General features: G+C 36.9%; 1 protein-coding gene across 3 annotated transcripts in view; it reads right to left on the bottom strand.

Moving 5' to 3' along the window:
- The window catches only part of WAPL (WAPL cohesin release factor), a 110445-nt gene that overhangs the window by 5340 nt on the left and 77505 nt on the right, over positions 1 to 27600 (bottom strand). For all 3 annotated transcript variants that reach the window (XM_036734632.1, XM_036734631.1, XM_036734634.1), the window contains 9 exons: positions 20070 to 20297; positions 10457 to 10568; positions 9697 to 9794; positions 8566 to 8642; positions 7370 to 7545; positions 6894 to 7009; positions 6380 to 6541; positions 3673 to 3880; positions 2648 to 2736 (listed from right to left, as the gene is read on the bottom strand). In XM_036734632.1, coding sequence (XP_036590527.1) covers positions 2648 to 2736; positions 3673 to 3880; positions 6380 to 6541; positions 6894 to 7009; positions 7370 to 7545; positions 8566 to 8642; positions 9697 to 9794; positions 10457 to 10568; positions 20070 to 20297 — 1266 coding nt within the window. The remainder of the gene's footprint in view (positions 1 to 2647; positions 2737 to 3672; positions 3881 to 6379; positions 6542 to 6893; positions 7010 to 7369; positions 7546 to 8565; positions 8643 to 9696; positions 9795 to 10456; positions 10569 to 20069; positions 20298 to 27600) is intronic.

Raw genomic sequence — 27600 nt, 5'->3', positions numbered from 1 at the left:
CTGCGGAGAAGGTTAGTGGGAAAAGCTGCGGGAGTGGAAGGACTTCGAGGTTCAGCTTCCAGCCCCGGGGGCAGCTATAGTTGCTGCTACTTCCGGCCCCAGGCCCACCTGGTGGGAGGAATTAAGTGGCAGATCACAGCAGGAGTGCACAGCCTGCTAAAGATCTAAGCCCAGCCCGGGCTGTGGGTTCTTGGGGAAGGAGGAGTGCTGGTGTGACAGAGCTGGCACCTCCCCCCAAACGTGGAACATAGAACTCTTTATTCTACAAGCAGTCATACCCCACTGAAAAACTCAAGGGTCAAGTTAGTTGGTTGGGAATATGGCCAGGCAGCGAAAGCACACCCAGATTCAGTCTCAGACTTTGGATTCTTTTTTTTGGTGACAAAGAAGACCAAAACATACAGCCTAAAGAAGACAACAAAGTCATAGAGCCTACAACAAAAGCCTCCAAGAAAAACATGAACTGGTCCCAGGCCATGGAAGAGCTCAAAAAGGATTTGGAAAAGCAAGTTAGAGAAGTAGAGGAAAAATTGGGAAGAGAAATGAGAAGGATGCAAGAAAACCATGAAAAACAAGTCAATGACTTGCTAAAGGAGACCCAAAAAAATACTGAAAAATACACTGAAGAAAACAACACCTTAAAAAACAGACTAACTCAAATGGCAAAAGAGCTCCAAAAAGCCAATGAGGAGAAGAATGCCTTGAAAGGCAGAATTAGCCAAATGGAAAAGGAGGTCCAAAAGACCACTGAAGAAAATACTACTTTAAAAATTAGATTGGAGCAAGTGGAAGCTAGTGACTTTATGAGAAATCAGGATATTATAAAACAGAACCAAAGGAATGAAAAAATGGAAGACAATGTGAAATATCTCCTTGGAAAAACCACTGACCTGGAAAATAGATCCAGGAGAGATCATTTAAAAATTATTGGACTACCTGAAAGCCATGATCAAAAAAAGAGCCTAGATATCATCTTTCAAGAAATTATCAAGGAGAACTGCCCTGATATTCTAGAGCCAGAGGGCAAAATAGAAATTGAAAGAATCCACTGGTCACCTCCTCAAATAGATCCCAAAAAGAAATCTCCTAGGAATATTGTTGCCAAATTCCAGAGCTCCCAGATCAAGGAGAAAATACTGCAAGCAGCCAGAAAGAAACAATTTGAGTATTGTGGAAACCCAATCAGAATAACCCAAGATCTGGCAGCGTCTACATTAAGAGATCGAAGGGCTTGGAATGCGATATTCTGGAGGTCAATGGAGCTAGGATTAAAACCTAGAATCACCTACCCAGCAAAACTGAGTATCATGCTCCAAGTCAAAATATGGATTTTCAATAAAACAGAGGACTTTCAAGCTTTCTCAGTGAAAAGACCAGAACTGAATAGAAAATTTGACTTTCAAACACAAGAATCAAGAGAAGCATGAAAAGGTAATCAAGAAACAGAAATTGCAAGGGACTTACTACAGTTGAACTGTTTTGTTTACATTCCTACATGGAAAGATGACATGTATGATTCATGAGACCTCAGTATTAGGGTAGCTGAAGGGAATATGCATATATATGTATACACACATATATATATGTAAAAGAGAGAGAGCAGACACAGGGTGAGTTGAAGATGAAGGGAAGATATCTAAAAGAAATAAAATGAAATTAAGGAATGAGAGAACAACATACTGAGAGAGGGAGATAGGGAAAGATAGAATGGGGTGGATTATCTCGCATAGAGGTGGCAAGAGGAAGCAGTTCTGTGGGAGGAGGGGAGAGGGCAGGTGAGTGGGGAATGAGTGAACCTTGCTCTCATCAGATTTGACCTGAGGAGGGAATACCATACATACTCTGTTGGGTATCTTACCCCACAGGGAAGAAGAGGGAGGAAGATAAAAAAAATAAAAGGGGGGGGGAATGATGGAGGGGAGGGCAGATAGGGGTGGAGGTAATCAAAACAAACACTTTGGAAAGGGGACAGGGTCAAGGGAGAAAATTCAATAAAGCGGGATGGGTTGGGAAGGAGCAAAATGTAGTTAGCCTTTCACAACATGAGTATTGTGGAAGGGTTATACATAATGATACACATGTGGCCTAGGTTGAATTGCTGACTTCTTAAGGAGGGTGGGTGGGAAGGGAAGAGGGGAGAGAATTTGGAACTCAAAGTTTTAAAAACAGATGTTAAAAAAAAAAAAGTTTTTGCATGCAACTAAAAAATAAGATACACAGGCAATGGGGCATAGAAATTTATCCTGCCCTACAAGAAAGGAAGGGAAAAGGGGATGAGAGGGGAGGGGGCTGATAGAGGGGAGGGCTGACTGGGGAACAGGGCAACCAGAATATATACCATCTTGGAGTGGGGGGGAGGGTAGAAATGGGGAGAAAATTTGTAATTCAAAATGTTGTGAAAATCAATGCTGAAAACTAAATATGTTAAATAAATAAATTTAAAATTAAAAAAAAAATATGAAAGTTAACATACAAACTAAATTATCTCTTGCCTTTTCTTTGTCACAATGAAATGGCAAAAAAACCCCAAAAAACAAAAAAAAACCCAAAACAACCACACTGAAAACCGACATATAAAATGCATAAAATTGTCAGTCCAAAAATAATTTTACAATTCTACAAAATTAAACTGAACTGTGTAACTTACTGGACTCTCCTGGCAGAGACAGCCAAGAAGCAGTGCTGTATATGAAGCCACAATGCAGTCTTCCATATGCTTACCAGCATGCTGAAGGGCTGAAAATAAGTATTTAAAAGTAATTTGACAAAGCAATAGTATCTTGTGTTTTTTTAAAAAAGAGCCTCTTTTATTATTATAGTATCTAAGGGCCTTATTTTCCTATAATTTAAAAAACTGTTTTATGCCTAACAGCTCCTAAAAGGAGCGACACTTTCATTTTATAGAAGAAAAAAATTGGAGGCCTAAGGAAACACTTGATCCACCAAAAGGAGACAGACTGAAACTTAACCTTAATTATACTATAGAAGCCAGTGTGAATTGGCAACAGATACAGCAGGAACAAGGAGCAACTACAACAAAGAATTTATGAAAGGGTACCTAGACCTAACTAAAGGTAGTGGCTCTCTTGGAATTGGCATAACAAGCTAGTCAGAGCTTGGATTAGAATAAGGAACTCATGATTTTTAAATTTCTATGTAACAAGCTCCCTTGTTGCTCTTTCCAATAAGTACATAAATGTTTTCTCCATGAACAAACAAACAAACAGGTAAAGCAAACATTGCAAACTCCAATGCTGCAATACCAAGTTGCTATATTAACTAAAATGATTATAGAATTCTGTTGTAACAAAGCTACAGAAAGATTATGCCACATTAGGACTCTCAATATGAGATTTATAGGTAAGTCACCTTAATCTTAGTCTTAATTTCCCTACCTCTAAAAAAAGTGGGGTTATCATCTGCCATGTCCTATGTCACAAAGTTGTAAATATCAAATATGCTGCTAGATCTGAAAATGTTGTATAAACTGTAGTTTTATGTAAACATGTGGGAATATTGAATTGAATAGACAATTAAGTTTCAAAATGAGAACAAATAGTAATGGGGAAAGATTAAAATTAACCTGTAGATAACCTAGAAAAATCAACTGAACTTAAGGCAGGTAGATACCCTATTTTTCATTCACCCCCCCCCCCCAAACATCAAACAGACCTTTATTGAGGTCAAGTTCTTCATCATCCTCTTCCTTCTTATCTTTTTCTTCAGTACCATCTGTCTTTTCAGCAGAAACCCACTGTATCTCTCCACTTGTTTCCTGCCATTCTCCACTTTTATCATGCTGAGCAGTGGGAGCTTCCTTGATCAGTTCATCTGTCTGGCTTTCAGCCAACTGGGCTGCTCGCTCACGTTCAAGGAACAACTAATTAAAATAGTTTAGAAACAGTCAAAAACAGATCACATTTAATATCACATATGTATACATGCATTTAAGGGATTTCCTATTTTTAAAAACAAAAAGTTATTCCATGAAGATACTAAGTGGTGAAAAAGGATGATGATATTGATACTTCTCTTTGCCTTCTTGCTACATAACATCACGGCAACACCAAAACAAATCTCTTGTCCCATAAATAGTATAAAGCATCCTTACTTCACATATGGTCTACCATACTGCAACACTCATTTGTTCTCAAAAAACTTTGAAAGGTAACATGGCTTCTACAGGGAAGTCATTCTTAACAAAGTTATGGAAATTTTTTGAGGGAATAAACATGCAGATAAGGAAAAAAACAGTGGATGTCATTTTGTTTTGCTCCCCATACCGAAGGTTAGTTCATACAAACACAGTGATTACTGGTGGGATTGAAACAGTGTTGTTGTTTTTCTTATTTTTTTAATGACAGAATTGACTTAAAGATAGGAAAAAAAGGGTAGGGATTTTAATGGAGAAGCATTAAGTTACCCTGGGGACCAATCTCATTTATATTTTTATCAATGGCTTGGTAAAGGAAGTACACAAAGAAAAAGATATTAAAATTCAGTTAGGGTTAAATGTCAAACCAAAGGAGACAAATTACAAAAAAAATTAGAAGAATCTGTAAGCATGCAGAAAAATAGACAATCTCCATTTGAGCAAGTCTGTATGTATTTGGGGGGCAGGTGGGGAGAAGCCCCAATTGTTTATGAATGATGGTTCCTGAGCTATCACTTGGGGAAGGGATCTAGAAACTGTAGATTTTTTTTACAGTAGCTCCAATGCATTTGATGCTGAAACAATCAAAAGAGGAAAAAAAGGTAATTATATAATAAGGGTACTAGAAACAAGAAGGGGAAAAAAAAAAGTATCCTGTAGCCCTCAAAATGATGTAATACTACATGCAGTTCTGGTCATCAAATCTTAAGAAAGAAAGAACAGAACAAGAAATGTTAAAATCAACTAAACTAACCAAAGGATGAGATTAGCTTCCGTGTGAGAAGAGACTAAGGAAGTCAGAACTCCACAAACTGTGGTGGGGGAGACATGAATGGATAACCATGCTAGTTAACTTTCATGGCTCTATTTTTTTTTTTGGAGGGGGGAAGGCAAGTGGGTTTAAGTGACTTGCCCAAGGTCACAGAGATAGTGTCAACTGTCTGAGGCCGCATTTGAACTCAGGTCTTCCTGACTCCAGGGCTGGTGCTCTATTTACTGCACCACCTAGCTGCCTCCATAACTAGTTAACTTTCAATTACCCTTTGTAAAGAAATGACCTGAGATGACCTTTTGACCAGTCCAGAAGTCACTTTGCATGGAAAGATCTAATTTACACCTACTGACTACCTGTCAGGGAAAGCAAGGCCTAGATTTCTGGATTTTGCTCACTGCTCTAAGAGGGCTATTCGGTGGGTGAGTAGGGAAATACCAGGAAAAACTGATAAGAACTTTCTCATCAAAACTGTTATTTTATCCTATAGTGGTTATGCATAAAACCCTTAAAGAGATTTAAGGAATAGGTTATGTGCTATTTCAAAGTTGCAGGGAAGAAGAAAAAGACTTCTGTCTTCTCTCAGGTTAAACTAGGTTATGAGACAACAACATAATTTAGCCATACTCTTAGGGGTTATGTAACAGGTTCTGTGGAGGGCAGGTCAAGGTATTCATTCTATTTCTTCTGTCACTGTCTATCAGAGTTCAAGGCATATAGAAGGTATTTAATAATTGTTTACTGTCTTAGGGGGAAATCAGTCATTACAGATCATCCACTTCGGAAATGCAAAAAAAAAAAAAAAAATTAACTGTAAAAATACTGCTTTTTATATAGAAAGAAAATTATACCAATCCAACACAATTAGGCCATGGGCTTACAGTTGTGGTTAGTTGAGCCTCTGACATTTTCTTGCTCAATACTGCCTTGTGACACCCCCACACTGCCCCCCCACACCCACACCCACTGAATTTAGGGATGGAAAGAACCTAATTCAACCCCCTCATTTTATAGATGAGGACTACTGTCAGCCAGAAAGGAAATATCTTTCCCAAGGTCACAAAGTTAGTGGGTAAGCAGAGCTGGGACGTAAAACCAATGTCATCAGACTTCATGGGGTTCTTTCCTCTATATACAATAACATAGCAGGTTAAGACTAGCCCACAGAGAATGAACCTCTTCAGTACCATATTTAAACTAAAACTGACATTATTAGTTCAAACCAACCACACTGTATACTTTAGCTCAAGGTTATTCCATCTGTAAGAACAGGTCAACTGCAAAAAATAGCATTTAAAAGCAAAAAAAATAAAACAAGACAAATACATACATGCTTCAAGTCTACGAAATGCTTAAATGTGTAACAAATGAAGCAATTAAGGTCTAATACAGAATTTATTCATTTTAATAGAAGTTACTGACAAGATAGTTTATAGTTTAAAGTTGTCACTTACCTGCACTAAAGCCTGAACTGCATGAATCTGTCCATCTATCCTTAAACTATCATCTCCTTCTCCAGCACAGAAGGAGTCAAAAGAGCTTGATGTTTCCATATTGACTAGACAGTGCCGATTCCGAGCACTATATTCTACTAGATTTATTAGTAGACCCAAGCCCTACAAAAATAAAAAGAAAGTTTTCCTTTAAACAAAGAGAAATAAAACCAAAGTCTAGGCATTCTTTTATTTTTGGCCAACGGTAGCACAATCATGATCATATCTTGTCGCCCTGAAAGTTTTATCTTTATCATGATAAATACCAAAATTATGCCCCAAATTTAGATCCATATTTCATTACTTTCTGTTTTTTAGAAGATTTTTTTTTAAAAGCCACATTCAAACTCTTAAGATAAATAATATCAATATTGCCTTTCACTGATACAAGGCTTCTAAGGGGAACTATTCCCCCCCTCCATTATTTGCAAATGCTCATTTTTCCCATGTTTTTAAAAATGGAATTTTATCTTACCAGCACTCGGATATCAAATCTTTGTTCTTGAGGTAGGAACTTTGGAACCTGAAGCACACAATTCATTGCTGTGCCAATCAAACCATCTTGTTCACCTGTTTTGGTGCTGCCCCATTCTGAAAGAATTTTGTATAGGTTTTTAGTCGTCCATTCCTTTGTACAAATGATACAGTAACATTTTGGGCATCTCTAAAAGTTTTTAAATGTAGTGCTCTTCCTTTCATATTCAAAACAATGAACATGAGACATTAACTGCCAATGCCAATTCCTACTTCATCTTCTGGACTGGTTCTAAAAATTCCCTTATTTCTAGAGTGACTAGTAATTAATCATAAGATAGTTATTGATTGATTATTCTACGGTAGAATCGTCTCTGTGTAAATGAAAAAGTTAAATCGTTTTGAAAATAATTTGCTTTTTCTGTAAAATGCAGTATAGTATACTGTAATTAGGAAATATCTAGAAAAGATACTTACCATTATCATTAGTTAAATTGAGTAACACACCAATGATGGCCCTCATGCAGTCTTGTACTGCTTTACCCACATGGTTAGTTACATTCTGGTGGGGGAGAGGCTTACTGTCAGGTAAACATATGCTATTTTCTGCACGGTTATATCGTTGTATCAATTCTTCACAATGCTGTAAAGCTCTGAAAAGAAAAACATTAGTTATCATACAAGTCATTTCACTTTAATGTTTTAAAATTATTTATACCTTCGAATTTCTTTAAAACCATAGCTCTATTTCTCCCTTATGTTCAACTTTGTGGTTTACCTTAAATGTAGATAGTCACCTCACCACAGTCTGACTCTTCTTTACACAGCTTGTATGTCTAATTCCTCATTTTCAAGAATTACTTCTTCTTGACCTATCTCACTATAGCTCCCACATGTACTCTTAGCACTACCTTACAGATTCAACCCTAAGTACAAAGGATGACAAAGGACCAACCCACCCCCTCAACAAAAGAAAATATCCTTTGGGATAATGTTCCTCTCCATGTTAGGATACATTGTAGCCACTGTCTTGATAATACATTTCATTCAACTGTGAGCACCTGGCAGGCAGCAAGAATTTTATCAAACATGTCTCTAGTATTGTATGCATTTCACAAGCATGCATATTCTCTAAGGCACAGAATCAGAATGGAAGAAAGAAGGATGTTAATCTGTTCCACTATATTCTGAGAAAGGAAGAGCCTAACAGTTAGATTGTTTCCTGACCCTTTCCTTATGACAACCTTCCTAAAACACCTCCTATTTTCATTTCAGTGTCTGCTGAAGAACAGCTGGGGGGGGGGGGGGGGGGCGCGCCGCATTGGGGAGCTGGTGGTGATCTTCATCTTTTGCAGGGAGGGGGCTTGACTGAGGGCCAGTAACTCTTTTACACTTGGTTTGCGATGCTAGATGCCAGTTCATTCCGGACAAAGCAGAATTAAGGAGTTGAAACCAGTCTCTTGGATACATGCATTTGGTCTGAATTCCACTCCAATAGTGGCAACGAACTGGAACTCAAGAATAGTCAGCAGAGTTTTTACCCCACCAGTGTATTGGCTGAATATGATTACAAGAGAACAAATCACTGAAAACAATAAATCAACTTAATTTATTCTTCCAAACCACAATTTCTTATTTAAGAAGTTCTGTCGTCTGTTTATTTTAGGACTTACTTTGCTGATGAAACAATAAGCTGTGAATCTTTATATGCTATCAAGTAGCTTTGATTCTCTGGGTTATGCACTGTTACCTAAACAGGGAAAAATATATCACTTAATAAAGTATTACAGACTTGATTCTACTGTGTATTTGTCTAGGTGGACAAAAGAATTTGTTGATACCTATCTTTCCTGAAAACAATTTCCAATCTACAGTGGATATTAAACTGAGTTTAATGTCATTTGTTAAACTATAGAAATACAATAAAACAAAGTTCAGCTTAATTTTTGTAAAGCCCATTTACTAAGTGTGAGTGCACCTGATGTGTGTGAGGTGTTGTGCCCACATTAAGCTGCTTAGAATGTAATCAAGTAAAAACAATCGGGAGAATAAACCACTTTTGGAGTGTTACTCAACAGACATACTTTAAAAATAGATCATACTGGGCCCATACACAAGAAACTTATTTTAAATCAGTAATTGTTCAATTCAAACAAGTCATTTCAAAACAACCATTCTGACCCAATTTCAAGACAGACAAAATGATACCACTCAGCACATGTTCATAGGAAACTGTGAAGCCATCTGATTTAATCCTCTAATTTTAGAAATGAGGAAACTAAAGTCCAAGGTGAGCAAGTAATTTGCTTGAGACCCAAAAGGTTGTAAACAGCAAGCTTGGGACAGAGTTAGCAGTCTGACTGCATTCCCGTGTTCTTCCCATTAGCTCATGTCACTTGCAGTTTGAAGATTCTTAATGCCCTGGTTCACAGGAGGAAACTGAGGTCTAAAGAGAAGCAACTGGCTGGAGATAACCAAGGACTGGAGTGGTACTTTATATTCAGGTCCTTTGGCTCTAAATCTAGTGCTTTTTCTACTATAATAATGTTGCCTATTAATCAGACCTGATGGTTTTAAAAAGAAAATCATAGATTTAAGATTTTGGGCCACAAAATAACATAACCACAGTTAAACATTCATTTAATGCACTGCCATTAGTTACTTAACAAGTTGTTGGAAATAAAAATAAAATCCTTGTAGTGAAAAGAACTTCAATGAATTCACACATAAAAAAGATTATAAGCGTAGTTATTAAAAGATATCATCCTCAAAATTTTAGCCTAAAATAATCAACTCATACTTACACTCTCTAAAACCCGTAAACATCTTTCTGCTCCCCATAACGAAGCTACCAGTTTCTCTTCATCTTCATCACTACTTAAATGATCCACACATTCTTTTACTATGAAAAAACATACTTGTCATGAAAATACAGATTTCTAAAACTTATACATTAAAGGCATATTCATATTACTAATAAAAACACTAGTGTTTCTCTGACATTATCCCAGGGTTCATCTGTGAGGCTACCTTATAACTACTTTGCTAGGTTGGAAATCAAAGCCTCTTGTAACAGCGTCTAAGAGATACCTATTTTAAACAAATTTCATAATATACTAAAATTGTCTTGGGGCAGGGCGAGCAAGAATCTTGAAAGGTATACTCCCAAAGACTCCCAATTCTCGCTTATACAAGCACATCATAGTTTTACAAAATCAAAACATAAGCAGGAAAACATCACTCAAGCACAGTATTTTTGGTTGCAGGGCCAGATAGTAGTTCTATTTAAAAGATGCAACACAGATTATAATCGCTTCTATTTTTTCTATTTCAACGAGATGAAAATTTGTATTATTTTCTGCTAATTATGAGATTAAGATACAACATACTACAGGTTAATGATGTAGTAATTGGGCTTTTCAAACTAACATAAAAAATCCATTTAATTTACTGTGTTACTATCAAATAATAAATATACTCTTTTAAGAGGCAAGGTGAAAACACATTCTTTTGTAGATTCTAAGTAAAATTTTAAATGTTACAGGAAATTTATGTCTAGCATACCTTTATCTACAATATGATCAAGACCACCCAAAAGGCGCAATTCTTCTTTAAACCAGTCTCCTGCTCGCTTTGAAGTAAGGGACAATAATGTCTCCATTGCTAAATGCCCTGTCTAAAAATCAGAATTTGCTATTAATGCACAATATTTTAGCAACAACTCTCATATATAATTGTTATTGATACAGACCAAAATAATTGCAAGATAACATTTGCATGAAATGACACAATAAAATATTACTAATGTTAAACAGAATGAATGATATAGGAAAAGGCTTAATGAAAGAAAAAAAGAAAAATACAACTGATTCTGTGTGAACATTCATTTTTACTTATTACTTACAAGTTACCAAAAAAAAATTTCTTTCTCATGCACATTTTTATCTATTTTTCCCTCTCCTTTTGAAAATATATTCACCTGCTACAGAAAAGTTTCTATCACTAGTAAATACCAAAATTCTATCTATTCATGGGTAGACTTCAATGGTGAAGTAAAGACTGAGACTCATCCTGAGCTCACCCAAATTCCCCTCCAAACAATGTTAAAATAATGCTTCAAATAAATTCTGAAGCAGCAGAACCAACAAAAGGATGGGGCCAAAACAATTTTCTAGCCCAAGACAACTTAGAACATTATCAGGAAAGCTCTGTCTCACTAGGGTGAGAGTGGAAAGCAGTCCAGCAAATGCTGGCTGTCAGTCTACAAAAGGTAAGGAGGTCGGACAACTGGTCAGTAGGCAATTCTAGGAAAACCCTTGCTGGCACTAGGAGCAGGATTTTATTGCGCTGCCTATATGAGTTTCTGGGTCATAGTGCCAGGGTGAGGAAGAGCACAAACAGGAATGGGGACCCTAGACACAGTTCCAAGGAGTAAGAGTGCGCTTGTCATCTCACAGATCACACGGGGCAGGAAGAAATGAAAACTTACAGACCGTCAGAATTAGCTCTGAAAGGAACAGCAGGAAAAATCTAAAGCTTGAGACAGTGCCACCTTCGGCCCAGGAGCAGAGCCCAAAGTTAAGCCAAGAAATAGGCTGGGAAAATGAGCAAACAACAACAAAAAAGAACTTGACCATAAAAAGTTACTAGGGTGACAGGAAAAATGCAAAACACAAACTCAGAAGACAACCATGTTAAAAGGGCTACACGAAAAGCCTCAAAAATGGGAACTGGTCTCAGGCCCAAACGCAGTTCCTGAAAGAGCTCAAATAGGATTTAAAAAATCCAATAAGAGAGGTAGAGGAAAAATGGGGGTGTGAGACAAGAAAATGACGAAAAACGAACACCTTGATAAAAGCACAAAAATTCACTGAAGAGAAAAACTCCTCAAAAAGAAGAATTAGCCAAATGGAAACAAATGTACAAAACTTCACTGGAGAGGAAAACTCTTTAAAAAGCAGAAGGTACAAAAATTCACCAAAGAATGCAACTGCTTAAAAGTTAGAACTGGAGGAAACTAATAAATCCACAAGACATCAAGAAACAATAAAACAAAATTAAAAGGGCAAAAAATGGAAGAAAATGTGAAATATCTCACTGGAAAAACAACTGACCTGGAAAACAGACCAAGGAGAGTTAACTTAGAAAACTGTCCTGGTATCCTAGAACCAAAGGGTAAAGAAGAAATGGAAAGAATCCACTGATCACATCCTGAGATTCCAAAATGAACTTCCATTACAGCCAAATTCCAGAGATCTCAGGTCAAGGAGAAAATATTTCAAGCAATCAAAAAGCAACAATTCAAATATTGTGGAACTACAGTCAGGAATTAATACAAGATTTAGCAGCTTGTACATTAAAGCATTGGAGGCTTAGAATGTGATATTCTGGAAAGCAAAGGAGCTACGATTGCAACCAAGAATAACTTACCCACAAAACGTGATTCTAATCTTTTAGGGGGAAGGACAGACATTTTAATGTTAGAGGACTTCCAAATATTCCTGATAAAAAGACCAGAGTTGAAAAAGAAAATGTGACTTTCAAATACAAGACCTAAAAGAAGCATAAAAAGGTAAACCGGAAAGAGAAAAAGGGATTTGATAAGGTTAAACTGTTTACATTCCTATGTGAGAAGATGATACTTGTAACTCGTAAGAACTTTCTCATTATTAGGCGAATTAGGAGTGAACATAGATAGAAGGCACATGGATAAGCTGACTATGATGGGAAGATATACCCAAAAAATAAAGGGAAGATATACCCAAAAAATAAAGAGACATGCACTGGGAGAAGACGGAAAGGAAAGGTAGAATGGGGTGAATTATATCACATAAAAGAGGTATGAAAGGGAGGGGAGGATGGGGGTTTGGTAGCCAATACTTAAGCTTTACTCTCATTGGAACTGACTCAAAGAGGGTACAGAAATCTATCTTACCCAAGAGGGAAGTAGGAGGGGAGGAGGACAAGAGAAGGCAAGAAGCTGATAAAAGAGAGTGGATTTGGGGAGGTAGTAGCCAAAAGCAAAACACTTCTGAGGAGGGACAAGGTTAGAGGAGAGAAAGAGAAGCGTTAACAAGGGAAAAAAAGTAGGATAGAGGGAAATAGTAATCACAACTCTTGAATGTGAAAGGAATAAACTCATTTATAAAATGGAAGCAAATAGTAGAGTACATGATTTAGCCATAAAGGGTGATACCAGAAGCAAATTAGGAGAGCAAGGAATAGTTTACCAGTCAGATCTATGGATAACAGAAGGATTTGTGACCAAACAAGAGATAGCGAACATCATGAAATGCAAAATGGATAATTTTGATTACATTACATTTAAATGTTTTTACACAAACAAAACCAATGTAAACAAGATTAGAAGGAAAACAGAAAGTTGGGAAAGTTTTTTTTTTAAAAGCAAATGCTTCTGATAAAGGCTTCAATTCTCAAATATATAGAGAACTGAGTCAAATTTATAAGAGAAGTCATTCCTCAATTGATAAATGGTCAAAGGATAGAAACAGGCAGTTTTCAGATGAAGAAATTAAAGCTCTCTAAAATCATATGAAAAAATGCTCTAAATCACTACTGATTAAAGAAATGCAAATTAAACATCTCTGAGGCACCACCTCACATCTATCAGATTGGCTAACATAACAGAAAAGAAAAATGAAGAACGCTGGAGGAAATGTGGGAAAACTGGAAAACTAATGCACTTTTGGTGGAGCTGTAAACCAATCCAAACATTCTGGAGACCAATCTGGAACTATGCCCAAATCAATCTGTGTATACCCTTTGATCCAACAATATCACTATTAGGTCTATATCCAAAAGAGGATCTAGAAAAAGGACCAATATATACAAAAATATTATAGTAGCTCTTTTTGTGCTGGGAAAGACTAGAAATTGAGGGGATGCCTATCAATTGGGGAATGGCTGAACATATCATGGTATCTGATTGTGAGGGAATGCTATTGTGCTTTAAGAAATGACAAGCAAGCAAGGCGCTTTCAGAAAAACCTGGAAAGGCTTACACGAACTGATGCAAAGTGAAGTGAGCAGAACCACGAAAACATTGTATACAATAACAGCAACACTGTATAATGGCCAACTGCAAATGACTTAACTATTCTCAGCAATATAATGATCTAAGACAATTCTGAAGGACTTAAAATGCTATCCACCTCAAGAGAAAGAACAGATGGAGTTTGAATGCAGATAGAGGCACACTATTTTTTGAAACTTTCTATTTTTTTGTCTGTTTTCTTTTATAACATGACCAATATAGAAATGTTTTCCATGACTGCACATGTATAACTGATACCAGATTGCTTCCATTCTCAATGAGGGGGGATGGCAGAAAAGGAGAGAATTTGAAACTCAAAGTTTTTTAAAAAGAATGTAAAAAATTGTTTTCATATGTAATTGGAAATTAAAGATTTAAAAATTCAATCAACTTAAATCTAAAGACTGGGGTTGTCTGACAAAATAGCAGAAAGCTACAGTATAAGGTTTCATTGCTGGCATGATCTCTGGACTGAACGGCCAAAATTAATTTTTCGAACAGCCACTAGAGGGAGTGTGTGAAAGTTTTGTTCATATATGATTATTAAAGTAGCTTTAACAACGAAAAATAGATATCACTTCTCCTCCTGCGTTTACCTTTTAACAAGTCAAGAAAGAGTTTAAAGATATTCTAGATAAACTACATTATTGTACAAAGAGAAGTACAGAAAATTTGGTTGGTTTGCCAAAAGTTACAAAGCCATTTGGCAAGAGACCTAGTGCTAAAACTCCTATTTCTTCATTTAATATCCAACGGACCAATGGGTTTAATAAGTGCAAAGAATTTATGTTGCTAATTCATAAAAAAGCTTTACTCTACAGGATGTTAGTTTCTACGGAAAAATGTGTATTTACAGATACCTCAAATTGTTTTATTTCTGATGTTTGTCCCATAGAAATTGAGGACAGATATGATTACCATATATTTCTAAAACTGCTGCATGAGTAGAAGATGTAGAATTCTGCACAAACCTAAGCTCATTAGAGAATGACACAAAATTCCTTCATCGCATCTATCTATATATAAAGGGAGAAGGGAAGGAGGGAGGAAAAAGGCAAACAGGGAAAGGGAATGTGAGGAAATATTTCTGTGAATGATCTAAAGAAGCTCTTGTTTCTCTAAGCAGTATTGTGTCATATAACCAGGTGATTAGGCATTTTTACTATTACAAAATGAGACAAGGACTAATCCCTAGCTTTCTCATCTATAAAAAAGGCTGACACATATCATCTTCACGGTTCCTTCTAGTTCTAAGAGTATGATCCTATTTAGAAGAATTTCACAGGATAACTGGTAAATTATTTTATTGTGTCCAGAGTGGTTTTTTAATTAAACAATACTTAAAGTAAATAAATATTGGTTAGAAAGTGGAAATTTCAGTTACACAGAAATTTTCAGCAGTTAAGCATGTTTAACAATAGTAACTTGGATTTGAAGTTAATTTTTCATAGTCAAGTTTTTGCTGAAATGTAATTTTCATATATGCCTTACTCTCATATTGTTTTATTGGAGGGCGGAAGGCAGGGCAATTGGGGTCAAGCGACTTGCCCAAGGTCACACAGCTAGTAAGTGTGTCAAGTATCTGAGACCGGATTTGAACTCAGGTCCTCCTGACTCCAGGGCCAATGCTCTAACTCACTGCGCCACCTAGCTGCCCCCTTACTCCGTATATTTAAGCAAGTTAATTTTACCTAATTAATGTTTACAGCAAAGTCTGAAAGCTTTTCTTACCATTTTACAATTTTAATAACAGAATTTATTGTTTGACAATGGTGTAAGACCATCTTTAACACATCCAACAGAAGTCTCTGATTGGACACAAGAGGTTTAGTTTTGGTCTGTCTCAGGCTCCTTCCTGACTACTTGTAAACCAGGAAAACACTTAAAATTACTCTCTGAAATTAGCATCATATAAAGTACATTATCAAGATGGGAATTCACAAAGTCAGAACCTATACTTTGCAACTTGGCATATTTGTCTGAATCTCTCTGGAGACAGGGACACTTCTGCCTTGAAATTCCTACAGCATCTTAAACCAGCATTACTCTCTTTCAATACAGAACTGCTAGATGTTGTAGTGAGCAAAGAGATGACCCTCATCCTCAGTCACACGTTGGCTGATCTTAAAGAATGCCTTTAACGTGGCAGATACTAAAGAAATACTTTTTTTTATGTGACTGGTTGGAAAAAGGGTTAAAAATTTTCAGTTTATTTCTCAAATCTGGTTCACATTTTACATTATAAAACTGAGTCACAGCCTGCTCCAATTTGTCTGCTTTAACGTGAATCTTGGATGAAAAATTCTCAACAAGCAGAGAGGCTGATACCTTTGATTTGTTCTATTAACCTCAACCTCCAAAGGGCTATGTGTCCTACCAGATATGAGCCACGTTCCCTATCCCAAAAGTCAGACATTTTTGTCCTGTGACAAGTTGGACTATGAGAACCTCTGAGGAGGCACAACCCAGAAACGTGTAGATAGAAAGAGCTACTAAATCTGTAGATCGAGAGAATGCTATAGATAAAGCATTTGATAAAAGTCTCTCATGCTATTACTGTGGAAAGGGTGGGAGCAATGGGGTGTAGACAATAGCACAACTAGATGGAATGGTTTAAGACCCCCAAAATTTACCATTAATGGTTCTAAAAACTTGGAAGATGCTCAATGGATCATCCCAGGAATCTGTAATTGGCCTACACTGGGGGGTGGGGGTGGGGTGGGGGGTGAAACCTGTGGCCTCAAGGCCACAGGTGGCCCTCTAGGTCTTCAAGCGTAGCCCTTTGATAGAATCTAAATTTCAAAGAACAAATCCTTTTATTAAGGAGATTTGTTCTAAGAAGTTTGGATTCTGTCAAAGGGCCACATCTGAGAACCTAGACAGCCACATGTGGCCTCTATTCTGTAGGCTCACCACTCCTGGCCTATATTAATTAACATTTTTATCAGTCACTTGGATAAAAGCACTTAGTATGCTTATCAAATCTGATGACCCAAATTTCGGAGGTACTCCTAAACATAGGATGAAAAGACAATTCTAAAATAAGTTGAAATAAGCTACAATATGGGGCCAAATTCACTAAAATGAAATTCAACTGGGATGTAATAACATGTTCACATAAATCACTGTCATAAATACAAGAAGGGAGAAGCATAGTAGGGCAATACTCCATTTGAAAAAGATTTTAGGGTTTTAGTGAGCTATGAGCTGAAAATAAGTCAACAGTGTGATATTACAGCCAAAAAAAGTAATGCAATCTTAGAGATGTCATGTTATCCAGGAGTATGGTAAGAGACTCATTTTTTATTATCTTGGGCACCACATTTTAGGAAGAACAACATTAAGCTGGCAGGAACCCAGCAAGCCAAAAAAGATGGTAAAAAGTTTTGACTTAAAGCTATAGGAACCCCAACTGCAAAGAATCTGGGACTGTGCAAAACCCCATCCAGACTGGCTGGGAGGGAAGAGTACCCTTCCCCACAGCCTGGGATGCTCAGACACCCATGGAGGGGAGGGTGGAGGGATTTGGTAGAAAACAATGTGATTGTAATAGGAATCATTATCTACAAGCCTTCCAGCAAGATGGAGGACCACCAAAGTCATAACATCTACCCTGACACAATACCTTAAACTCCTGGGCTTAGGGAAAACACCTGTTCTTGGTTTGGCCTGAGCTGAATTGTCCTTTGAGATCTCTATCTTCTAATTCTAAAGTTCTCTACATGTGTATCAATGGAGTGTTGACAGAATAGGCCCAAGCGACAGCGACTATTACTTTCCACATCTGTGCAAAGAACAAAAAGCTGGGAAAGTATCAATCAATGGGCTTATCACACCGTCTTAAAATGCAACAGTAGTAAAGAATACAAGGGTCCAGAAAAGGTGAACACCAAATAATACTGTTTTCCTTTCTCATTTGGGGTCTCTATTGAGGTTGCTCTATAAAACATCCAGGTATTCAGTAGAATGGGTTTTTGTTTTATTCTTTATAGCTCAAGTGTGTGTGTGCATGGGGGGGGGGAAGGGTGTCCTATGTGAAATACAGAGATGTCATGGATCATCAATACTGGTAATTTAGGAGAAAAAGAAAGTATCGGAGATGAGATTTGAATTATATGAAAAGAAGGGAATATGAATTTGGAACTATACCCCCAAAGTTAAACTGCCTACCGAGCAACAGGTCTACTAGGTCCCTACCACAAAAAGATCAAAAAAAGAGGAAAAGGATTTTTTTTTGTACAAATGTATGTATAACAGCTCTTTTTTACAGGGGCAAAGAACTAGAAATTAAGTGCATACCTAACAAATGTGTAATAGCTGAATAAAAATATGAATGTAATGGATTATTATTACGCCATAAAAATGAAGGGGAGGTCTTAAAGAAACCTGGGAAGACTCATATGAACTGATGAGAGCACAGTAAGCAGAACTAGGAGAACAACTTAAACTACAACACCACCATAAAGAAACAATTTTAAAAGACAAGAATTTTGATCAACTCAATGACCAACCAAAATTCCAGAGGGCTGATGATGAAGCATGCTACCCACCTCTTGACAAAGAGGTGATGAACTCAGGGTGCAGAATGAGACATATTATTTTTTGGAGGTGGTCAATGTGGGAATTACCCTAGGCAAGTCACTTAACCACTCTCAGCCTCAGTATCCTCATCTGTAAAATAGGGATAATAATAGCACCTACCTCACATGGCCTTTTAGAGGATCAAATGAGATAGTACCTGTAAAGTTTTTTTTTAAACAAACCTTAAAGCACTGTAAGTGCTAGCTATTCTATCATTATTATTATTGACCACACATAATTGTTACAAGGGTTTTGCTTTTCTTTTACTTTTCCAGTGGGGGTAGGGACAGTTAAAAAAAAAAAAAGACTGATAAATGAAAATAAAATTTAAAGGGGGGAGGGTGAGGAGGAGAAGAAATGGTAACAGGAACCATAAATTACACACATAAAAGGTATAGCTATCACTTAAAGTACATCACAAGAATTTTAATAAAATGATCAAAAGTATAAAACTTTAAACAAGGGTAAACAGAATTTTAGTCCAAGTTAAATAATTTGAAATGAATCAAAGAAATATGTAGAAAATTTCTTCTACCCCTAAATCAATTATACCAATTATAAAAATACCCTGAAACAAAATTAAAGTAACTATTCTTTATCATAATTAAATATAATAGGACTAGAGATGAGGAATATATCCTACTATGTATAGTAGCTATGTACTCACATTTTATGTTATGAGTAAATTATCAATATAATATTGTAAATTTCCTTTAAGTTGCTTAGTTTCTATGGGTGGCTGCTGGATGGTACAATGAATAGAATATCGGTCCAGGAATCAGGAGGACCTGAGTTCAAATACAGCCTCAGAAATGTATTAGCTTTGCGACTCTGGCAAAGTCACTTAAGCTATATCTGCCTCCATTCTCTCAACTTTATGTGAGGAAAAGATGAGGTAATATTTAAAAAGCATTTTGCAAACCTTAAAGCACTATATAAATACTAGCTATGATTATAATTCACCATATTATTTATTTATAACAGATCAGTGCAATACTTCAAAAGGTTATGAAAGCCTGTGACTTTCACAGAGCACTATATATTTTAAAACAACTTACTCAAAGGTAAAGTAACTTATATGTGGTTACAACTAGTAATACAGCATATGTTAACAAGAGCATTAGAATTGTTTGCACTGCCTACCACAGAAATACTATGATAGTAAGGAAAGAACTATTTAAATGACATTAAGAAGTGAAGTAAAAACAAAAGCATCCTAACGATCTGAGTAGGGAAGGAGCCTTAGGTATCTATTAGCCAAACCCATTCATTCGATGATATGGGCAAACTGAAGTCCAGTGAGGAAAAACTACTTACCAAATATCACAAAGCCAATTAACAGCAGAAACAATAATACAACACACATCTTGACTCCCCACTATCCCCCCGTACCTGTACTTCTTCCAATTATTCTTATTATTAATATAAAAGTAATTGAGGAAAAGTTCACTTTGGTGAATAGTCATCATTAGTAATAACTACAAACAATTTCTCTAAGTAGGAGATCCACAAAATGTAAATACAGTTTTAAGGAAGACCCACCGTAATATTTTCCAAATCAAGGTGTTTGTTGTGTACAGTTTCACAGAGTCGCCGGATTTTTTCTTTAATTTTGTTCATGTCCTTTTCATTCAGTAGCTTCGATGATGAAGCATCTTGTTCCAGCTCCAGAAGTCGAATCATAAGATCTAGACTAGCTCTATCAAGATCCATGTTCAAACGGTCTCTACTTAGTATATACATAAGAGCTGCTGTACAAAGGGACAAATTCTTTAAAAAAAAGAAAAAAAAAGTTTTAAGTAGCAAGTCAAATTTTGAGCAAATGGGGCAAAAGTCCTAAATATATGTCAATATTCTGAAAATAGTTCAAAGACTGAACCGGTTTATGTCTAAAAATGATTAATTTTAGTCCATAAGTTACCAGAATTTTTATTGCAATGATCTTGAAGTTCTTCAGCATGCAAAAGGTTATAGGATTTCTTAAATTTTCTTTCATTGGAGTATGGAAAGTAAGTTAAATTTTTGCTTGACCATTTGGGGTTAAACATTTGGAAAAACAAACATTTTTTTCAGCTAAATGTTATTTGGGAAAACATAATCTACATTTCCATCTTTATTAAATGCCTTTTATACCCTGGATAAGATAAATGGTATTTAAAATACTAAAATGCTCAACTCTTAAGATTTTACATGTATACTGTCACACACATACACACAGTCTGAAAAGTAACAGCTTTGCTTATATCCATATGTAATTTGAGGTCTTTTATTGTGGCTATAGTATACCTGTCCCGTCCCCAAGTCATTCTCCCTCCTTTCCCAAGGAATTCAATTCTAGCTCATCGCATTCTGCCCCTTTACCTAGGGAACTTAAATATCTATACATATGCTTCCTCAAACTGTCATTAAAGTCTCAATTTCTCACCTATCCCATGACCTACTTTTTCACTCCACCTCAAAAACAGAGAAGGTCACTAACTGGATCTTACCATAACCTATAAGTATCTACCATTTCATCTCTCCCTATGCCTCCCCCTTTGCAAATTCTTTGTCCTCACCCAGAGAGCCAATTCCTCCCACCGAACGGCATTTTCTCATGACACTATCCCCGCTTTGACTTCACTTCCTTCCAACCTTGATCTTCTAATAGTTAGCCAGTTGAATTCTCTCTACACTGTCTTCTACTCTTGAATTGTGGTCCTATTGCTGGGCATCTCTTGCTAAAACTCACTTCTAGATCATTCCCACTACCTGACTCCTCCTCTCCAGTCAAATGTGCTTATAGGATTAGAGAAAATCATACAACTTGACTGATTTGGTACATTATAAATTCATAATGTCCAGCTTCAACCCAGGTCCTCGATGAAGCAAGGCAATTCTTTTATTCTTTCCTCATTAACCTTTAAATCAAGAAACTGCTGAATAGGTCCACTATAAATCCGTTAGATATCAATTAGGCCCTCATGGTGGCAAGGCAATCCTTTGACATCTATCTAATCAATTCACTATTCCATTCACCATAGGGCCTTTCCCAAACTTTTCATCCGTTCTGAAACCTTCTGTGGATCTTCCTCCCCGACTTGGCTGAAAACCTTATCTCATTTTACTAAAAAAGAAAAAAAGGCAATTTTCCAAGAGCTCCTTCCTCATCTCACATCACTTACATAACTTCTTCCACCCCAGTCTTAAAGGAAGAGGTGGTCCTTCTCCTTTCCAATGTAAAACCCTATATATGCACATGTAATATACCACTCCACTCCAACTTCTGCAACATTATCCCTTCTATTATCCCCACTCACTAATCATCAATTTCTCCCTATTTGTTGGCCATTTCTTTGCTGCCTATAAACGCTCTCTCCCTCATCCTTTAAACAAAGAAAAAACCCTTACTTGATCGCTTAATTCTCTCCAGCTGCTGTCCTGTGTTTTCCTCCTTAAGGAGGAAGGTTAAGGTCAAAGGCCTTGAGAAGGATATCTACAAGCTATGCCTCCACTTCTTTACTGCTCACTCACTTATAAACCCTCTGCAATTTGGCTTCTGTACTCATCATTAGATTTAAACTGTTCTCTCCAAAGTTACCAAGGATCTCTTAAATTGCCAAATTCAGTCAATTAACACTTATCATGTGCCTACCTTGTGCCACGGACCATGCTAAGAGCAGAAGATACAAAGGCAAGACTGTCTGCTCTCCAGGAGCTCAGACTAATGGGGGGAGACAATACGTAACTATATAAAAATACTACATACAGGGTAAATCAAGAGGAAAAGCACTAGAATTAAGGGGAAGAGGGAAAGTATCCAGAAGGTGGCAAGATTTTAGCTGGGACTGCAAATCTAGGGAAGCCAGGAGGCAGAGATAAAAAGGGAGAGCATCAGAGGCATGGAAGACAGCGGACTGTCTTGTGTGAGGCCACTGCCAGTGGAGACAACAGAATCCATGGGGGTAGGATTGGGGGAGTGTAAAAAGACTGGGGTGGTGGTGGTTATGAAGGACTTTAAATGCCCAGATTTTATATCAGATCCCAAAAGTAACAGGGAGACAACTAGAGTTTGCTAAGTAGCAGGGTGATGGTCAGACTTGCACTTTAGGGAGATTTCTTTAGCACCTGAGTGAAGGATAGACTGGAGCAGGGAAGAGACTTGAGGCAAAAGACCAACCATGGCCTCTTCTCAATCTTTACTCTTTGTGACCTCTCTGAAGTCTCTGACACTGTTGATCATCCTCTTCTCCTTGATACTTTCAACTTTAGGGTTTTCAAACAATGTTCCCTCCTGATTCTCTTACTACCTGCTAACTACCCCTCAGTTTCCTTTGCTGGATCTTCAATGAAGTTTCTCCCAAGGTTCTGTCTTAGGCCCTCTTCTTTCTCTGTAATATTTCTCTTATTAATGTCATCGGCACCTGTGAATTTTGTTATCGTCTTTATCCAGATGATTCTATGATGTCTTTATCCAGCCTAACCTCCCTATTGACCTCCAGTCTCTCATCTGTCTGTGAACGTCTGAAACCAGGTATCTTGTAGACATCTTAAATTTAGTAGGTCCAAATTCATTACTGTTCCGCCCCCCCCCCCCCATTCCCCCTTTTCCCAAACTTCTCTATTAGTGTCTAAGGCAGCACCACCCTTGTCAAGTCACTTAGGCTTTGAGGCTAATCATCATCTAACTCTTTACTATCGCCTATGTCATAACCAATCACCAAGCTGACTCTACCTTTGAAACGTCTCTTGTTTATGCCCAAACTTGCCCCTCTTGCATACTTCTTTATTTCTGTCAAAGGCACCACCAATCTCCTAGGCATTATTAACCTTGACTCCTCACTCTTCTTCATCTTACATCCAATCAGGTCCCAAACTTTACTGTCACCAACATATCTTTCATCTTAGCCCTTTCTCTTTACTCACACAACTCCCACCTTAACTCAGGCACTCATCACCTGCTGTCTAAATTTATTGCAACTGTTTCTTAATTGATTTCAATGCCTCAAGTCACTCTATCTTCTAGTCAAAATAATTTTCCTTAAGAGCAGACCTACTGTGTCAGGGAGCATGTCACTCCCTTACACAACCAACTCAAGTAGCTTCCTAGGCCTCTAGGATAAAACACAAATTCCCCTTTAGTTTTTTAAAGTGCTTCACAACCTTTTGCCAACCTATCTTTCCAGGCTCATTGGACATTAAGTCTCCCTCTCACATTGTGGAATTCAGCCACATTTGCCTTCATTCTGTTCCTCACAGATTACACTCCAACTCCCACTTCCTAGCCAATTCCATTCATTCTATTGGTATCTGGTGTCAAGCACAATATCTAGCACATAGGAGATGTTTTGTATTTGGTTGACTGACTGAAATAAACACACTTGGATTTCATTTAAACATGTTCTGAATTATGTAAACTAAGGTAATGAATATCTCAAAAATCACTGATCTTATATACCTGGTGCATTTTCTGGCAAACATATGTTCTATGGTTTCAGAAGGAGACCTTCACTTCTCCACCTACCCTATGCATTAGTGACCAAATTCTATATTTGAGACATTACCTATTCCCAACCACCATTCTTTAAAAAAAGCAAAACAAAAAAAAAACCTTTTTATTATTTTTTTTTTTAGTTTACAACACTCAGTTCCACAAGTTTTCAAGTTCCAAATTTTCTCCCCCTTCCTCCCCCCCACAGGACAGCATGTAATCTGATATAGGTTCCACATATACCTTCACATTAAACTTCTTTTCCAATAATCAAATTGTAAAGAATTATAACCAATGAAACGAACCATGAGAAAGATGTGATGTAAGAAAACCAAAAATTAAATTAAATTTAAAAGAGAGAGCAACTAATTTGGTTCAATCTGTATTCAGATTCTGCAATTCTTTGTCTGGATGAGGATAGCCTTTTCCATCATGAGTCTTTTGGAGTTGTCTCAGAACCTTGCATTGTTGAGAAGAGCCAAGTCTATCAAAGTTAGTCAACAGAAGCAAATGTGTCAGTGTTTGTGTACAATGTTCTCCTGGTTCACTCATCATCAGATCATGTAAGACTCCCCAGGTGCTTATAAAGTCCATCTGTTCCTCATTTCTTATAGCACAATAGTATTCCATTACATTGATATACCACAATTTGTTTAACCATTCCCCAAATGATGGGTATCTCCTTGATGTCCAATTCTTTGCCACCACAAAAAGAGCTGCTATAAAAATTTTTGTACGTACAGGTCCTTTTCCTCCTTTGAGATACAGCCCCAGAAGTGGTATTGTTAGGTCAAAGGGTATGCACATTTTTATAGCCCTTTAGACATAGCTCCAAATTGCTCTCCAGAATGGTTGGATCAGTTTGCAACTCCACCAACAATGCAACAGTGTTCCAATTTTCCCACATCTTCTCCAACATTTATCATTTTCCTGTTTTGAAATGTTAGCCAACAATCTGACAGGAGAGATGTGGTAACTGAGAGTTGTTCTGATTTATATTTTTCTAATTAATAGCAATTTAGAGCATTTTTTATATGACTATAGATAGCTTTAATCTCTTTCTCTGAAAACTGCCTCTTCATATCCTTTGACCATTTACCAACTGGGGAATGACCTGTATTCTTACAAATTTGACTCAGTTCCCCATATATTTTAGAGATGAGGCCTTTGTCAGAGACACTGGTTGTAAAAATTCTTTCCCAATCTTCTGCTTCCCTCTTAATCTTGGTTGCACTGGCTTTGTTTGTACAAAAACTTTTCAATTTAACGTAATCAAAATTATCCATTTTGCATCTTGTAATGCTATCTCTTGTTCAGTCATAAATTCTTCCCTTCTCCATAAGTCTGATAGGTAACCTATTCCCTTCTCTCCCAAACTGCTTATAGTATCAGTCTTTTTATCTAAGTCGTGAACTCATTTTGACTTTATTTTGCCAACCACCATTCTTAACCTCAAGTGCCATATATTGACAGCGATAGGAAATTACTGCATTGATAATTTAAAACATAAAGTTCAAAGTAGTCTGATGACAAACAGACTGCAAAATGGTTATACACATACACAAAAAAACACTACACACAAATACAACATATATTTTTAAAAAATAGATCAGAGTTAAAGCTAGTTAATGTAAGCACCACTGACCATTTTCAGTTCTGTCCTGAAACAGTTTAAAGCTCTTCAAGTCAATCTGTCCAAATGACCCCACTTCAAAGTAATTAACTTTAGAGGCCTTAACTGGCTTAGTATTAACTTAGTATTAACTGTTGCTGTTGTTGGCAGGGAAGAGCATAAAAAGTGAAGACGTGTATCAGTTAAATGGACTTGAAAGGATGTTTCATATGAGGGAACATATTAGGCATTGCAAATTTCTAAACGCTTTGTTGTCTGTAACCTGCCCAGGATTTTCACATTCCATAAAAGTTCACAAATACCTGGATTGTGTGCATGGCTCTGTTCCAGGTACTTTGGGACATGTAAGGCTCTATCCTCAAGAATCTTACAATTTAGTTGGGACGATGCACAAACATGTATGTATTTATGTGCATATATGCACCCCCATATTTTAACACTGACATTTTACACACACACACACACACACACACACACACACACACACACACACACTCACACATGCATATATACACCTAGCAATATAATCTGAGTCAAAGGCAGCATTTTTTGTAGTAGCAAAGAAATGGTAATAAAATATTGGTCCATCAATTAGGGAAGGTATACCTTCTAACCAAGGTATGTCATATGAACATAATGGCATATAACTACTGTCTATAAGAAATAAGAAAAAAACATGGGAAAACTCAAACGAACTGTTTCAAAGTGAAACAAACAGAACTAGGAAAACAATATACATGACAACACTGAAATGAAAGAAAAAAAAAAACTACCACTGTCACCAAAACAATCTAAACTGAATGCTGCAAAATTTTAATGACCAAGCTTGGATCCAAAGAAGAAATATAAGGAGGCATACTGCCACTTTTTTTGAAAATGGGCAGAGTAGGGGCAGGTGTCTGTAAGTGTGAAACATGGAATATTTCAATCTGCTGGTTTTATTGAGCAGTTTTCTTCTCTTCTTTGTTATAAGGCATGGTTCTCTGGAAAAGCTACATTGGAAAACGTGTGTGATATATGTTTTGAGTACTTGAGTAAAACAATTACCCCAAGGCTTTAACAGTTTCTACAAAACAATAACTCTTTTGTTAAGGCTTAAATCTGTGATTTCATCAATATAGGCAACTCTATGAAGGTCAAGAAATTCCTTCCAATGAGGCAGACTAGTAATTCATCTGTAACTAATAATCTTACAGAAGTGTCTGGTGGGGCTCTGAGGTTAAGTGGACTTGTGTTTCCTGTTTCCAAGGCAGGCCCTCTATCCAGCATGGCACATTTCATCTCAAGAGAAAAAAAAATTAATTTGAAATAACTAATTCAGAATTTGAAAATATTAAAGTATTTTATTGGTGTGGTGCTTCCTTCACCTTTGAAAACAAAAGCTCCTCTGTGACAATCGGAGATTTACTAGCTGTCATACCCAAAAGAATTCATCACTGGATGGCCAACCTCCTGAGGATGAACTGCTCTGAGCTTCTCATTCTGTCTGTTACTAGACACACACTCTTGGCCTTTTGGCCTAAAAACATCTGCATCGGCAGACAGAACCTTGAAGAACTTTGATACTCTGACAATTTGCTATAATTCTGAGAAAATTACTGCTAGAAGTGGAAGCAATATAGGATTGTTCTAGCAATCTCTTATCCTTTTAAAACTTATTACTTAAGAGGTAAACATATGCCTATACAAATTATTAAGTAATAGTTTTCCTGTAGCTAAGATCTAGGTTCATTAAGCATAAAAATAAATTTATCATTAAAATCAATGAGCCAGAAATTATAAAAAATGGTTACTCAATTGAAATTTATCAATTGACCACAACAGTAAACTTTTATAACATACGTTTGCCCTGACATAACTCATTTAGAATATGTTGTCATACCACCACCACCACCCCCCACCACCTCCGGGCTACTTTTCTCCTAACTGATATGATTTCCTCCTACACTACTTAGGTAAGAGAATTCAGA

Source organism: Trichosurus vulpecula, chromosome 8 (genome assembly GCF_011100635.1).
Source record: "Trichosurus vulpecula isolate mTriVul1 chromosome 8, mTriVul1.pri, whole genome shotgun sequence".
Lineage (NCBI taxonomy): Eukaryota > Metazoa > Chordata > Mammalia > Diprotodontia > Phalangeridae > Trichosurus > Trichosurus vulpecula.
This window is presented reverse-complemented; position numbering and strand designations above follow the sequence as displayed.